The sequence below is a fragment of the Rhyacophila brunnea genome, unplaced genomic scaffold (genome assembly GCF_057557595.1).
Source record: "Rhyacophila brunnea isolate RB1 unplaced genomic scaffold, BYU_Rbru_1.0 scaffold_3, whole genome shotgun sequence".
Lineage (NCBI taxonomy): Eukaryota > Metazoa > Arthropoda > Insecta > Trichoptera > Rhyacophilidae > Rhyacophila > Rhyacophila brunnea.
In genome coordinates, this window is record NW_028232965.1 from 27,658,476 (window position 1) to 27,676,442 (window position 17,967).

The window sequence follows — 17,967 nt, forward strand, 5'->3', positions numbered from 1 at the left end:
TTTTATTTTATATATTTTTTAAACCTATACCTTTTTAGTAAGTATATTTTAGTTACTTGTGTGTACTTATATAGTAATTAAAATAAACAATACTATATTGAAAATAATTCACATAATAAGGACTCGCAATTGACGGGTCATATTGTGCCTAAATATTAATTCGTGGGTCTCGGCTTCAAATCCCGGATCTAAAAAATTCAAATATATATTTTCAAAGTATATTTGAATACATGTCATATACCTGATTGGTTAAGCAGGTGACTAACGTCTATTTCTCGTAAAAATGTTATAAAACCTCATCGTGAGGCAATAAAAATGTCTACACAATTAAATAAAGATCAGAAACGTGTTCGTCTCTTTAGATGGATTTTCACAAATGATCAGTGATATTTTCTCTATTTTAATTAATATAAATAATAGCTTTCCACCAACAAATGATAGTTAATAAGTACCGAGGACAAATCATATACGATACACTGATATGCGAAATAATTTTCAAATATGAGTTGGTTCAGAACCTAAAAATCAATTGGAATAGTGACGATATGGATTTCCCACCAAAGTGTCACAAGTAGAATTGTTTATATTAAAATGAATAATATATGTAATTTAACTTTTCTCTAAATTTAATAATAACATTGACATTAGCAATAATCGATTATAAATCAAGTATAATATATTTAACTGACAAAAAGTATTTTTTTCTAATGAATGTTAGTATATTTTACATCCATATCTTATTTCACTGTAATTTTTGAAGAACAGGTAGAGAATAATAACAAAATTGTGTAGGCATAACAGGTTCAGGTAAGTGATAAATTATTCAATACTTAGTATAGGTGTCATCTGTAGCTCAGTTTCGTTTTAAAAAAAGCGTTGTCTAAGTCTAAGGTAGGTATTCGTTAGAAGATGTTTCTGCAATAAGGCCTCCGGGCAAGAGTTGTTAAAACTGGTTAATCATTTAGTCATGGAATTTTAACCTTTAGCCGATATAATTATACTGTTTAAATAGTACGAATGAGTTATTATGACTTGTTGAAGTGATATACATAATTGAGCATGCATATAGATGGGCTAAATAAGAAAAAAATATCATTGATGCTAGTTTCTTTACATTTATTTGTACAAATTCCAAAACTACCAATTCGAAGTCGTTAATAATAACTGTTATAATTTATTTTTTTATTAAATTTAATCACAACAACTTTAACTGACCAATTAATATTAATTTAATTCATTTGTGGTTTATTTATAATATTTTTTGTGTTGTATTTAGCTCACTTAAAGTTTCTTGCATATTGTGGTAATAGTAAAGGTGCTTTCAAAATGTTTGCAGTTAAGTAGATTTACAATGACCACTACATAAGTTCAATAGATGGTATATTGTTACGATGGTATTACGTTAACCTAGTAAACTTTAAATTGTTATAACAGAGCCAGCACTGATCCAAACCATAAATAGCCATAATAGTAGGTAGTAGTAATTGTAAATATATACACATTATTCACAGCTCCCTGTTAGAATCTAAATAATATATTAGCAACAACGTCATTCAAGAAATAAGGATACATACACAAAAAGGATTTAATTTTCTTATAATAGAATATACCTATTTAATCAATTTTTGGCCGCTTTCCGAAGACGTTTCTTGTTTATTTTATTTTTTACGAGAAATGATTATTAAACATTCACTCATAATAAGTTCATGGTCTGGATGTAAATACATATAGAAAAAAAAAGTTACGTGATTTAAATCTGCGATCTAAGGATTTCAAGGCAGATACTCCACTATTCGTTGATCGAGGGCAGTTAAATTTAAGCCGCAGAGCAAAAATCGGCCAAGTACTAGGTTTTGCACCTTTTGTCATATCCATTGTCATGCGTAGATTGCTTATGTACCTAACATCGATGAAGGTTGAGAGTAAAACGACTAAGAATCCTTGGAAATGGGAGTGATAAGGAAAGTAAATCCATACTTTAGTTATCATTTTTAGTAATCATTGGCTTTATAATACGATGTGGATCTAATTGCCCCTCAACAAAGTTTAATAACAGTTTTTTTCAGAGAAATGGTTGTCAGCCATTCATTCAACTAATTGGATCCGTGCTTTGGTTCCAAAAACACATGTGAATTTTCCCGGCGTGTGATTTGAACTTGTAATCGAATGTTTCACAAGTGAAAATTCTACCACTCGCTTATCACAGACTCTTCGTTTATCCACGTGTAACCATAATATTCAAACTATTTAATCATTCGGAATCAAATAAAAATTTTTAACGATTTAATTTTTTAATTATTATGCCATATCCAAATCATACGAAAATTTGTACAAACATCTCATTAGAGTATCTTCTGCGTTTTATCAGACGATGTGAATAATATATTTATATCATTTCCCAAATTTAAACGCCAGTTTTAAACAAGTTAACGTAACGTCTAGGGCCAGTATCACAGTAGATTGACCCCCAAATTAGCTTTGCGATGCGCTTTGAAATGACCGTGATTTAATATACTCTCGAAACGATTGTTGATTCGACTGTGAATCGACATTTCAATGTTGCATTTTTGTTTGCGCACGAATTAGCGATTGCCGAGAATCTGGATTAAAAAAACACGTACTTACACGGAAATCGGTATCAAATATAGATGCAAATATGATGTGTGGATTACATGTCAATTAATTGTATTCCTATGTAGGCTATTAAAGGTAAATTATATAACAAATCGTGCCCAGACTCGTCTAAGGTATTTCACATTCTTCGTCTGTGGTAAAACATGACCTTCTTTTTAAATATACCTGTTGCAGACATAATGGAACCTGCCTATATTCATACATCATGACATTTTCAGATCAGTACTCGATGCTTAATATTCTCACCGCTCACTCAGGAAATATCAAAACTGATGTTCTTTGTATCATCTCATTTGGTTTAGCTGATCAGTCATTTTGTGATTATGAGTTTCAATGCCATACATAATTGGATAGTTCACAAACTAAACTTATACGATTTAGTATTCGTGGGAATGTATACTTTATATTTATATATATATATGTAGATATACGACCATTATAAAGTTCTATGGGTCAGTTGTTCACTAACTTTTGAATATAAGAATGTCTATTAAATAAATATTTAAATTTATCTCAATTTCTAATTGATAACAGTATATTATAATGTAATAATTTCCAAGCCGATTGTAGGTAAAAATATATCTTAAATCATTTTATGAAAGTATACTTACCGTAACAATTATCTCACAATACAGTAAGTAGTGACAACGTGTCCTTCTTTAAAGTCGTGGGTCAATCAAAACTCTCATTGTTTTTTTCAAAATTAAGGATATAATGGGTAGGGCGAATGACTAACAACTATTTCTCCTAAAAAAGTTTACTGATACAACCTTCAATATGTGAAGACTCATAATACGTTTTGCTCGAGAATACAATGGTAATTTACCACTCACTTGTAGTCTTATTTTACAAAACGGATTATCAGGTGGTAGTTGGGTTTCTTGTCTAAGGATGTTATAATAACTTGAATCATTGGATTAAAAAAATAAACTTGTGAAATTTGATACATCTAATATTATACTATTGTAAAATGGAATTATTTGCTTTCCATTCTCAATTCATTAAAAAAATACCGTTTCGTAATTTTCTTTCTTATTTTCAAAAAAATAAAAAGTTTTGAAGCTTCTTAATTAAATTTAACTTCAAAACATTTATACAAATTGTATGAATGACACCATTAAATAAAACAATTTATAAAACCTAACATTTATATGATGTAACCAATTGAAGAAATTATTGAGAAATCTCTCTTTATATCATAGGTGAACCATGTTACAATCTATAACCATATAAGTAGATGCCTAATTATTTTAGATTGTTCATAAGAATAAACTAGAAATAAAATAAACTAGGTAAACAACATTCTAAAGACAATGTCAATAATGATCATCTAAACTACTCTCAATCCACTGCCGGATAAAGGCTTTTTGTTGTTTCGATTCTTCTAAGTTCTAAGAAGAGGTAATGCAAGAGAGATGCCTCATACTTCTGCTAAATTTGATCAAGTATTTTAACTTGCACACCCACGGTGGTCGCATGGCTTAAGCGTTGGACTATCACGCCGTGGGTCCCAGGTTAGAATCCTGGGCCTGGCAAGTCCTTACACATATTGTTTTTCAATTTGTGTGTGAGTCAGGGTATGGACCTAATAGGTTGAGCAAGTGGCTGACATCCATTCCTCGTAAAAAACAAAATCTGTCAATACAAACCTCTACTCTGTGGAGGCCCATATGATCCAATTAGGATCGGACATGTTCGAAAGAATTTTAAATTATTGGTCGAGCGGGCTCTCAACTGTCGTTTATTGGGTATTATTATTATAGGACTGGATGATATTTATCCACAGATACTCATTTCTTGTTTGGTACTCATCTTTACTTTCAACCGATAATTTAAAAAAAAATCTATTACCCATTTATTTCTTGGCCAATCATTATATCACCATAATGAAATATGACGTTAAATTAATTATTTTTAACGTCGTCTGTTGACAATGCTCTTCTAGTGAATACACCCGCTCTTTTATAATTTACTATGTGGAGTAATGATATATGAATGAAACAAATTTAATAATTAATTATATTAAACACAATTTTCTCTTAAATACCGGTTAAAGAAAATCAAAATTGATGCATTCGTACGAATGCTGAGCTCTGTTAACAATTTAAGCCTAAAGTAGTCAATGTCTTGAAGGCAGGCACGGAGATTCAGATGGGTTGGTCACGTTATTAGATGCGATGGATCTAGAGTTCTCCATATAGTTGATCAAGTAACCCCTGGTCTGCCCCTGAAGGAAATGGGTGGATAATATCAAAAGAGACTTAAAGAAGCTGAATGTGATCGACTGGAGAGAAAAAACTCGGGATAGAGATACCTGGAGGAAGGTTGTGCAGTCGGCCATAAATCTGAATAGTCTATCAACTTCAGTAAGTAAGTAGGTACTAACTAAAAACTTAGGTCTTAATATTTAAAAATTACAAAGGTATCAAATTTCAGCGTGTGTAAAACTCAATCATAATTCGTACATGATTTCATGTGAGCAGTTCACATAAGCAAAAACCACTCCATATTAAAGTGGACATTGGACACAGCTAAGCAAAAATGAATTCCTTTCTGGTTTATTACCATAAAAAGAAAATGACAAGTTTAAATAAAAATAATTACAAGATAAAAGGAACTTTTTATATACAACGTTTTTGAATTTTCTGTTGAATCATATAAACTTGACTTGACTAGCTTAAATGATCAAAAAATTTATACTTGATAGAAATAATACTGAAATGTCATTTTAACATGTCATATTGATTTCCATAGTAACGCACGTATATATTAATAATTTAGTTGCTAGGACCCCAGACCCTTAGCAACTAATAATGGTGTCGAAATAACTTTTCATACAAAACAGAATTAACTGAAAATGAATTCAATTCTACTTAAAGATGGCTAAAAGTATTAACAAAATGCATTGGCATCGTTCTAAAAGTTTCAAATGTCTAGCTAGTCGGAAAGTTAGTTAAAAATCGATTTCAAGATTTGTACCGGACAAAGAACCACCGGACAAATAAGAATACGAGCTAAGAAAAATGTTGTAATAAGAAATAGGATCGCAGAAATCTATATTCTTTAATATTCATTGAAATCAGATTTAACATTGTTTAAACGTTCAGCCCTACATCCATTCTGCCCTGAGAGAAGCGGAAGATCGAGAAGGATGGAAAGTCTTGTTCGCTCAAAGGATGGCAAAATTTAAATGTGGTCACGATCCTCAACCATGAATGCACGACCAAGAAGAGAGAAACATTCAGTAGATAATTTATTTTTAAATAATATATATAATTTATTGGAACGTATTACAAAAAGAAATATTGATGACATGAAAGGCATATTATGTAGAAAGATGATTTCTTTGATATATAATCCAAGTAATTGATTAAACATTCATGTATTGATATGGAGCTAATGACGGCGTGAGCTAAATATTTTCTCATTTGCGTTTCGATATCATCATTATTGACAGATGAGGATGCTTGGAGAAAAGCTTTACTGAAGGTTAAGGTTTGATTTAAACTATCACGTCATCGTAATGTATGAAGAAGACTCGTGGTGAGGATTCGAGAGATAAATGCACTAAACAAGATTTCATGAAATTTGGCACAGCAAAAGGGAGAACAATTATATAATTTTACCACACTAGCGACAATAACATTACACATATATTATGATGAAATAATATAATTAATTTATTGAAAAATTATTTAATTTTCAAAATGATTCAGTTTTTATGAAAAAAGAAAAATTAACTATGTATAAGAATGATGCAACTAATGGAATTTCTCTGGGTGCGGAATATTGAGAATCGTTGATTTGAATCCTGTACCACACCCATTGCATTTCAAGATTTTGTGGAGGATTTTCTTAAAATTAGAATGGTTTATTAAACGTAATAATATACATGCTTAATTTTTTTTATATAAAAAAACGATCTTGGAATATATATAGACAAAATATTTTTCGAATAATGTTGATGACTTTGTGTGGCATCATTTGCATATTATTTAAAATTTTATGTATCAGCCTACTCGAAAGAAGACGTATATTTTCCATTCTGGTGTATTATAAATCTGTAAAAAGTCGACTCTTTTTTTATGGAATTAATGTTCCAAGTAATAAAAACATAATTGATGGACAAAAACTGCTCCCGAAGTCAAAAGTTCTTCGAAACGATTGCGTTTCATATACGTTACATAATACGATTTAAATACCATATTGGCCTTTGACACTAAAAGCAAATTTAAATTTCAGTCGTCTCAATCAAATAAGGTTAAAAGCTTTGTATTATCTGTTTTATACGTGAGTGGTAGGGATATTGAATGGTATGTATACTCAATATGGTAACACGTAACCTGCTCTGAAGATCGAGTAACTATGAAAAACATGTAAGTGTTTTTTGCAGTGAAACTACTTTAGCCACGGGTGTACGTTCATTCAATTTAAATCGAAATGAAACGAACATTTAACCCAGACAGCTTGCTATGATAAAAATAGCGTATTGCGTTGTCAGTGAGTCGAGAGGTAGCTATGCTTTGTAATACACTATGCAGACTAATGTGCTACGAGTTGTTTGCTACGGTTGGAATGAGGTGGACGCGTTATTAAAACATCCAAAATTTAGGACTAAAATTTACAATTACAATCGATGAGTTACGTCTCATAAAATGGTTTTCAAAATATACTATCAAGTAGCCACGACATTTCATCAAGATGCCTACACAGAAAACTACAAATGGTGTAGTGAGAGTTGTACGTTGAACTCTCATCGGGAGTGTTTTACACACACAGTTTTATTTTTATATTTAAATTATTCTTTTTTAAGACTTTTTCCTTTAATATTTTTCCAAATTTTAGGTATCCTCTATAATGTACATATCACTAAAAACAGTAAACTTAAAAGCTGCAGTTTTAAACATCCTTCCGCCATGTTTCCGTAGGTTTCTGAGATGGTTTCAGTAGTATAAACCCAAAAAGTAGTAGGTACTATAGTGTTATTAATAAAGTTAGTGAAAATGCAGTAAACACATAACGAAAAAGTTTTATTAATACGTGATAGATACGAGTAAATAATTCTTTAAATTAAGAGGTTTTCAAGATTTTTCAGTATAGATCGTATTTGCTTTCACGCACAAGTTTGTCAGAGATATGTATCACAATGTTGGTACCCTTATAGTGTGAAAGATCAGGTGCGGGAGGGGATCAGGAGTTTTAAGATAATCCTTCCTGAAAGTGATGGAGAGATTGTTAGTTCTTTAGTGAGAATAGTGATGTATTAGCCACTATATAGAAATTGCACTAGGTACTCGTCAGTAGCCTTATTTAAGTATATAATGAAACAATATAGCAAACTTAAAGTTCTGGGCTTTAGTCCTGTATCAATTCAAAACGTGAGTTCACAATAAATATGCAATGTTTATTTATACTTGACAGATGAATAATCGATTCTTATAAAAAATATTATTAATATATTTCTGTCTTATACTAATACTACCTATGTGAGCAAATATGGTATGGTATGAGACTTGTTATTTGATATTGAATTAAATTTAGCGTAAAAGTGGAATATTATTATTATTGTGTTAATATCGAATTTACGTTAAAGTTAATACAATTTAGCTTATTACTCTACAACAACACATTTTCATTCAATCGGAAATTGAGTTAGAAATAATGTATCTCAAGATTTGAATTTGGGGAGACAGGAAATGTTAATCCTAATGATTTAATATAATATTACTATAATATTTTGTATAGAGGTGGAGAAGGTATAATAATTTTCATCGATGCATAGTAAAAACTTGCCAAAATGTATTATTGTTACGAAATAAATTTGTTTAATATTAATTGTAATTGCAATGTAGTAATTTTACACCTAGTCTAGTATGATCATGCCAATGCAGTACCAAACTTCAATTACAGTCAATCAGCTTCTTCATTATACGCTTATTACTATGCTCATATCCAAATTATAGTGGTGTAACGTATAATTAGGTTTTCGCCTATCTTATTTTAATCTAACGTCCTACTATTATGACATTGAGATGAGTGTTTGGCACTACCGTAGTATTAAAAAAACAATTATTTATGATAGCTCGCTAAGACTCCATTATAATGGCAATAAAAAATATCTTAAAATTTTTGATTTAATATTTATTTTACTTCTATACATTATTTAAAATTTAAATAACAATAAAAAATGTAAAACAAATTTTGGCCAATAAGGCCAATACGTAAGTGTCGTGAATATTATATTCTTTTTTCGAAATTAATTATTATTCAGCAGGTACCCACGCAGTCGGCTCATGTTCGTAATTTATTGTATGAGTTTTGCGATGACTTAGAAACATCTTTAATTCAACTTCAATGGGCGTTCACCTTGATTAGGAAGCAATAAAGCTTGAGCCGGGCTGAGATCTGCTACTTAATTTATATGGCCCAGTATTGTGTGTTCAAAATTGCCAGCCATTGTTATTAAGCAATAAAAAAATACGCATAGACAACGCTTTTATAAAAAGTATATATATTTATAATTCGTTGAAATACATGCAATATAATATTATAAAGAAATTAATTACTAATTCACATCCTTTTAAATGGCAGTGGTCGTAAACTAACGCGAGCATTGTCATAATTATATACCTATGTTGGTTATAAATATATAATTATTTTGATATAAATACAGAAAATAAGTATTCAATGAATATCGTAAAAATATGTATTCATTAAATTAGGGATAGAATTGAGATATGATAATAATATAATTTTTATGTATAACGTGCATATATATATAAAGAAAAGTGCAAGAAGTTAAAAAAGTGAAATATAAAAATATAAAAACCAATAATAATTACAGAATTTACAGTTCAAATTAAATAATAAAAAATATATATTTATAAGTAGATTGTATTGATATATATTTGACATACAATAAGTAGGGAGTTAGCGGAGATGTCATTTATATTTTATTTCAGAGTTTCATGAAAGTTCATCGATTTAAAACCTTCCACGTGGTTGATTATTTTGTGGTCTGTAGTTTTCTCCTTGGTCTTCTGGATTTGGTGGTAAAGTCTTTAAATACTCCAAAGCTTTTTGAATCGCTGGTGGAATTGGAGGAGGTGTTGGTAAATGTGCTCCCTAAAATAAAATGAAAATATATAGATAAAATAGAATAAACAAATCTTCCACTCCCTATGTTACATAATACAATAAAATTGGCGATATTCATTTACATTTATTGCTTGTAGTATTTTGAATTAATATTTTCTGTCTAAGAATAATAACGATTGATTTATGGTTTAACAACTCTGTTTTCAGTTGCATAAAGGCAACTTATTTTTATTATTACGCTAAAAGGCGTACAAGCAATATATTTGGATTATAAAAAAGACATGAACTAAATTCATAACATGGATAAACTAGGTTTTAAAAAATTTAAAAATATACAATGGACTATATTTTACGACGAAGATACGCGTAAAGGTCAAGGAGATCAATAATAACACGGAACATCTCTGCAACTAAGCGTCTATGGACTTTTTTTACAATAAAGGTCAGCCAACAATAAAATTACAAGCTATTACCATTTAGGAATGCTTATTGTAACAAGTGTATCATTTAAATGATTATTTATTGAGTTAAAACAAAAAAATGCGTCGTAAAATATTCAAAACGTGTGATTTATATTGGCTAGGAAAAAATATTTTCCATAAGTTTTTGGAATAATTAGATATAAAATAGTTATACAAAATGTTGATTTTACGATCTACATAATTAAAGTTATGCATGGAAGAATTAATTATTTCTTAATTTATCTGTAACTGATACCAAAAACATAAACATTTCGAAATCGATGGCTATTGGATTATTTTTAATTATAACATTAAATGCAAAAAGTTGATCTGAAATTTAGTGGGCGATAAAAATACAAAACCATTAAATTAATGAGAAAAAACATGAAATAAAAAAAAACTTGGACGATTTATAAAATTTAATGGACCTCAAATAAAGTCATATTATTATGTATAAAAAAATCACGAAACCGCATCAATGGGATTTTCCGAAAATGAATATAATGATATCGACAGAAGTTTTTGTTTGATAGATTATGGATTGCGGCACTACCCTTTTAAGGTACATGTTAAGGAAAACATTTCGTTCAATTGATGAGAATTTTAGTGAATTGTAAAAGAAGAAAGAATATTGATTTCGGTAGAATACAAGCAAGTTGTTGAATTCAAACTAAAATTTAATTTCTCAGTGAACACCAATAAATTACAATATTTTATGAAATATGAAAACTATTTGATTACATTAATAAATATGCATATATTTAATACAAAATATGTATGAATCCATTAATTTTATTCACATAATAAATCTTTTTTTTTTTTTAAATATATGTAAAATAGAGTATCTATGTAACTATTGATAAAGCGGTTATGGAGATATGTACATTTGAACACAAGCATATCAATCACCAGTAAAATATATTATTACATAAATTGTATTATAGTGACAATTCAAAGATGACATGAATTGAAATATTATCCTATTTCCATATAGATTCATGTAATTTCTATTTTAGACTGTTACCCACGCAAGGATGATATCGTAAAGCCGAATGAAATTAGCACTGAGAGGATGTTATGCATAATCAATGTTTATTTTCAAATGTATGACAGTTTTATTGTTTTCTTATTTTTGTGAATATTACTCAAGTGAAAAGAAAATTAATTGAATCAGTACTTTGTTGAAATAATATTTTAAACACAATTTTCAAATAAATACATTATCACGTGAAAACTCGTACCAATATTTTTTAAATAATATATTTCTTAGGTGTTATAAATTGTATATTAAATAATTAATGCTACATGCTTATATTTTGTGATTTAAACTCAAACAATAGTTTAATATAACATTTTTTTATCATGAAATGTTATTTAATAAGTTATCTCGACGGCGTCGAAGAAATTTTTTATTAATCTGTAGTTTTAATGTATTATATTTAACATTTATGAAACATCAAATTTGTGAGAAATATAATATAATGTATATGAAATATAATTAAATTGTACGTACATACCAAATAAAGTTTCTAGGCTTTTATGATAAGAATTTTTACTGAATATTGGGATATTTCACTAAATATAAACAGTTTAGTTTATAATTTACAATTAAATTAATATTAAACTAACGTGGAATAATTAATAATATCTCATCTGATAACGCTATTCTTATAAGTGTAGATTATAATATTTGGTTTAAAAATCAATATATATATGTATATATTATATATTTATATATAATACAGGATGCGATAGAAGTTGCCAAGCTGTAGAAATGTTAATGGGCTAAATATGTCGCTCGACGACAAAATATGCAGTCATATACTGGTACCCAACGGGCACTAAATAATCACAGGAGATGTACGTGACAGAAAAAAACTAGAGAGTAAGAAGAGTGAAATAAGTTAGGGGAGACCTTCACCGACCTCTCCTAATGACAATATAATAATAATACGCACTTTTAAAAAACTATTACACTCTATCTTAATACACTCTTATTAAAAAAAAAAATATATATATATATATATACTGGCGACTCATTGAGAATGTGTGCGCGATTATTATCTACCTAGTATGATTAAAAAAAATAAACAAGAGTCATACCTGCTCATACATATATATGTTAGCTAGATATACTCCAGTAATTCAAAAAAAGGCACTGTTTATTTAGGCTATAAAATAAACGATATTGATTTTATGTTCATAATTGAATTGAGGATTATCTTATAAAGTGATCTTTGGGTGTGAACTATTCGTTGATTTCATCACGCGATGGTTAGCAAAGTTTGCAGAGACCAAGCAGGTCAGAAGATCAACAAAGTCTAAGTAGGAAGCCGCATCATGAACTTTTACTTGTTGACATTCAGACCGAGTTTAATGTGCTTTTGAAATCGCAGCGTTCAGTGATGTCTTAAATATTTTTGACATTTGACGTTGTTCTGCTAAATGATATTTATTAATAATAAAACTAGATGGCGTGATAATCTTAAACCTGAAAAACTTAATTTATTGCTTATACATGTATAATTAAGTATTCAAAATCAGTTTTGCAATGAAACCAACAATAAAATCATCAGAGGATTTTAATAATTTTACTATCTTGTGTTAAATTAAGTCGTATGTTCAATCTACCCTCATTCGTTAAAAACAAATTCGTTGAAAATTATTGATAGGTATAAGTATAATGTTCTCACAGAATATTTTATTATCTGAGAAATGAGTATATTTTGTTGGTTTTGTTGGTGCACAAATCAAGACATTATATTATAAGACTCCTTCCTCCTCCTATATACTGACCTCATATATGGACGATCCACAACCAAAAAGTATTATATGTAGGTATATACTGCGAAAACTATTCAGTGAAAAAAAATAATTGAAATTTTATATAAAATGTAGAATCTGGACCTTCAGACAAATTATAATATTGAGTGAAATTTTTTATTGTTTGACTTGGCATAATATCAATCAAGATGTCATAATAGTGATAAAAAAATTGGGGAACGTTACACATCTAGATCCAGAGATCCACATTTTGTTGAAATAACTGTGACCTACAAATTTCACCCAGCTAGCGGAAAGTATCAGACGTGATATCTCTGGATTTAAATATGTATAAGTATGGTATTGTTTAAATTTAATATAGGTACCATCACTAAAATTGTTTCACTTCATACATCATACAATATACATAAATTATATATTATGGGTGTCATGTATGGAAACTGTTAAAGGTATGGATAGTGCATTAAAATAAGAAGTGTGATTGATTTATGCAACCATTTAAGGTCCAAAATTCACGCAAGAATGAGCTTGTATTTTAATGAATCTGAATTGAACTTTATAGTTGACGGGTTATTTCGAAAGCTCATGACTTAGTAAAAAATACGTTAAGCTTTGATAAATGGGTTTTTGATAAATGACGTAGCAGTTTTTGACACATGTAAGAAACAACACATGAAACAGCTCATCGTTTTTTAAGTACTCCTTCAATTGAAGAATTACATCGGTCAAATATTATATATTTTACGACAAAGTTTTGTGTACACATGAACCGGTTAATTTTTAATTCATATAACAAAATATTATTGACTTAATCCATATAATTAAATATAAATCAGAACCGTTTTAGTTTGGTCATGACGATATTTTGCACTGACAGTTAATATTAAAAAAGTGTTAAACATACATACTTTATTCGTAAACATCTCAAAAAAATGCATGCTCTACCAATAATAATTGATAAGCGCTTCAATTGCACTACTATTACTTAAATTTGCAGGTAAATAAATTGGTAAAGCACATTGGGCGAAATCCAATGGATACGGGTTCAAGCCCCGCCTGGTACTATATTATTTAAAGATTTCTTCTAATATATATGCTTTTCAAGTATTTTCAAATTATGTATTTTGGATAAAGAATGTTAGGTACATTCTTAAATATTATAAATTATTTGTTGAAGACATAGATTATTAAAGTTTTTTTTTAAATTTATAACTGAAATGTGTATTGCATTGAGTTCTTAGTTTAAATTAGTATTTATTACCATTTATCTACATATAAAAATATCCTCCGTATATTAAATGATTTATATTATCAACGTATCAACATAAGTTAGTAATTTAAATGACACGATATACTAATTGTATCCATTAAAATGCTATATAAACTTCAACCGAGAGAGTAAATCAACAAGCCAACAAAGAGAAAGAAAACATTCATTAGCTATTAACGTAAAAATCACATACAATGTTGAAAGATCTAATAAATTGAAAAGAATATCGAGTATTTTATAATAATATCAATTACCTGTGGTTGGAAACCATTTTCATCAGCGATGTATGTTAAAGCGATCCTGGTTCCATCGGGAGCAGTGTAAGAGTATTGTCCTTGAGCCACCTGTGCTGCATCATCTCCTTTCTCTGGATTTTTTAAATATCCTGATTCTTCAGCTGTTATCTCATTGCCAGTTTCATATCTAAAAATTATACAAAATAAATAAGTTGGAGTAAGTATCTTAAATACAATAATACAAACTAAACTAACAAAAAATCGCAAACGTGCATAAGCAAAATCAAATGATTAGGCTTGTATTTCAGATAATTAAATTTAATAAACTATTACTAATAGGTGGGTGTATTATAATGACATATATAAAGATTAGTCTACAATTTAACTGTTCTGAATGTTTCGTGTTGTATATAATATAATAAAATACAATACATGACTACTTACGACCATTTGTAACTACCGTCGGCATTGACTCCTTCATTATCATATTTCAAAATGGGAATCTGATCTTGTTTTTGTGCTCTTGCTACAAAAACCACGGCAATCACTAATAGAGCTAGCTGTAATCAAAACAAAATAGTACCGACATATTATTTTTAACATTTCACATTTAAATACTACATAAACAAACACGATTAAACTTATTATAAACACAATTATTTATATCATAATGCATAAATAATCTAAAAATATATTTATATATATTGCAGAATTAGTTTTAATAACTATCTGTTTACTACAATTAACTATACTTATAAAAATAACCTATGTACACACCACGCGCATTTTTATACACTGTTTATCTGATTAAAAGACAACAATAAGACACTATTGCACAATATGTAATTACTATTTTCTTTGTTTATATTAGAGTAAATAATAATGGATGTTAGAATAGATGCAGCACCAAGTAAATACTGAGTGCACAATTATCTGTACATTTTGTCTTATCTAAATGTATTTATACTACCACCAAAACCCTTTGATCTCCTGTTCTCTATGTACCCCCCACCAATTTTATAATCGTTTGACATTAGATTCATATCGTATGTGTACAAAATTGTTCACATTATCTTGGCAGAGAGAGGTAACCAAGTAGAGTTTTGTTTGAACTATGGAAAAGTTTAACCGTTCAAAATCGTGCAAGATTTTCTTTACAAAAACTCTTTTATTTTTTATAATATATTTGTATATATCATTTTTCATGTACTTACATGTATTAAACGTTCAAAAGTAAATATAACAAAAAGTTAAAATTTATAGGCTCTCCACAGAGTGGAGGATATAATAATAGTTAAATAAATAACAACACAACTATTGTACGTACCTACTCGTAATTATTTTATTTATATTGTACTATTTTTGCTAATTTATTTTTAACATAGTTTAAAAAATATCATTATCAATCATTTGGACATTTTAAACTGTGGGTAAAAGCTGAACTTCCAAGTATTGATAAATGTAATAGTTCATATTATAGATAATTTATTAGTATACTATGCTAAGAGTAACAACTGATTAATATGAAAGTACTTTAGTTATATAGTTTATGGAGAGAATTAAATATTTAATGCTATAAAACTTCTAAAGATTAAATTATACAACCAGCATAGTACGTCATAATATAAAAGTAACATAATGATATGTGATCCACTATGATGTAAATATGATATATCCTTATTAAACAAATAAATTAATGTCAAGCAATTACTTACCTACATTTTTATTTTCTCTTTTATATAATATATAATACAAATCAGTGAATTTATAGAAAATCTGACGAAAGAATTACCTGTCACTGTGATATTATTCGAAAAAGTTAAGTCCATAAGATTGTCTTTGACTGACAGATGACATGTATGGATTGACAATGACTGATGGTGTGTTGATAATGATGATGACCTAGGCATGAATGAATATAAATACATGGTGTTAAGAGATTGGGCCCAACAACCGCCAAGGGCTTTGCGTGCGTTATGGATGGTGAACTACCTGCATCGTAGATGATAAACTTCATGTTTTTGCACAATTATTATGATTGGCGCATACGCCATATACACATTATCTTACAATATTAAACTCTTAACTTAATATACGTGGTTATTGAATTTGTGATGATTGATATTGTTTCCATAGGGCATAAGTCTAATAATAATATGTCTTCCCATTTGAAGATTTGTAATAACATGATTAGTAAGTACATACTAATAATTTTGACTGTCAACGTATTAATTATATTTTATCTATTCATTGTATTAGACTAAGATTAAATATTAAATGTAGATTCTTATTTATTTATAACACCTTAATTCTTAAATTCATACTATACCTACCTCACTGTCTAATTTTTCCGGAATAATGTTAGGTACCTACAGATCTTGTACTTACCATCATATCTGTCAGACTTATTTGAGTATAATCATCCAATTAACAAAAGTCCGATATTTTTAGAACAATAAAGCCGTTAGTCTTAATCTTAATTAACGGAATAAAAAATCTTAAATTCTGCAAATGTTTTAATTTGCTTACTTTAAGGTAAGTTGTTTAATTTGATTATTTACAAGTATGTACCACAAATTATAGAGATTTTTTATGATTGCTCTATTTTTTGTTTCATTATGATAAAAACATTAAACTTCTGATATATTTTATTATTTTGAGTATATTTAACAGTATTTCTTGTATTTCTACAGCGGTTTTGGTAAAAAAGATTTATGGTTTAATTACTTAGTTGGTTATTTAGTTGTAAGAAACTTCATTTTAATACGAAGAATAATAATAGCTTGTATAAATGATTATGAGACAGTTTAATAATATCATGTTAGGTATGACAATGCTTAATAATTATTGTGGTAAGTCTCAATTAATTTATAAATCTAACGAAATAGTTGAAAACAACTTCACGGAACAATTCAGTTTTTAAATACCACCTCATATATTTTTTTGTAGAAATAACGAAATTAAAATAGCATCGTGGTATTTATAAAACGATGATAAATTTGTTTGTATACAACTAAACAGATTAAACGCTAACTAAAGTCATGTTTAGCTGTTCATATAAAAAAATGAATTTATTGAACAAAAACACAACACAATTGAATGTTGCTTGCGTAAGGTAAACGCTGCCTTGGAGTGTGATAATTGAAATTCTTTTAAAATATTTTTATGAGAAACTAATTATTATAAAAAGGTGCTATACGATAAAAATAATACTGTTCTCATGAATACGTAAATGTCTCCATTATAAGTTTTATTATACTCAATCTTTATTATACAAAAATAATTTTCATTGAGTATTTATTATGCTATTTTTTTTAAATTGTTAAATATCAAATACGTTTTATTAATGCAATGCATTTTGCATCACATATAGTCGTTAATCTATTTTAAATATGTAAATATCCAATAAAAAATTACATGGATTTATTAATAATTAACGTCTTTAAATTCAAACCACTTTTTTAACATAATGTGAAACATTAAT

General features: G+C 28.4%; 1 protein-coding gene across 1 annotated transcript; it reads right to left on the reverse strand.

Moving 5' to 3' along the window:
- Positions 1 to 9,618: 9,618 nt before the first annotated feature.
- Positions 9,619 to 16,481, reverse strand: LOC147068141 (endocuticle structural glycoprotein ABD-4-like). Its single transcript, XM_085952602.1, has 4 exons — positions 16,476 to 16,481; positions 14,928 to 15,043; positions 14,502 to 14,670; positions 9,619 to 9,759 (listed from the first exon to the last, which is right to left on the reverse strand). The coding sequence occupies exons 1-4, from the start codon at positions 16,479 to 16,481 to the stop codon at positions 9,619 to 9,621; spliced, it is 432 nt and encodes a 143-aa protein (XP_085808728.1).
- Positions 16,482 to 17,967: the final 1,486 nt, after the last annotated feature.

Coding starts and splice junctions, on each gene's coding strand:
- LOC147068141 (XM_085952602.1), bottom strand. Junction 14,671..14,927: donor GACGGTAGTTACAAATGGTC/GTAAGTAGTCAT, acceptor TATAATTTTTAG/ATATGAAACTGGCAATGAGA. Junction 9,760..14,501: donor AAAATGGTTTCCAACCACAG/GTAATTGATATT, acceptor ATTTTATTTTAG/GGAGCACATTTACCAACACC.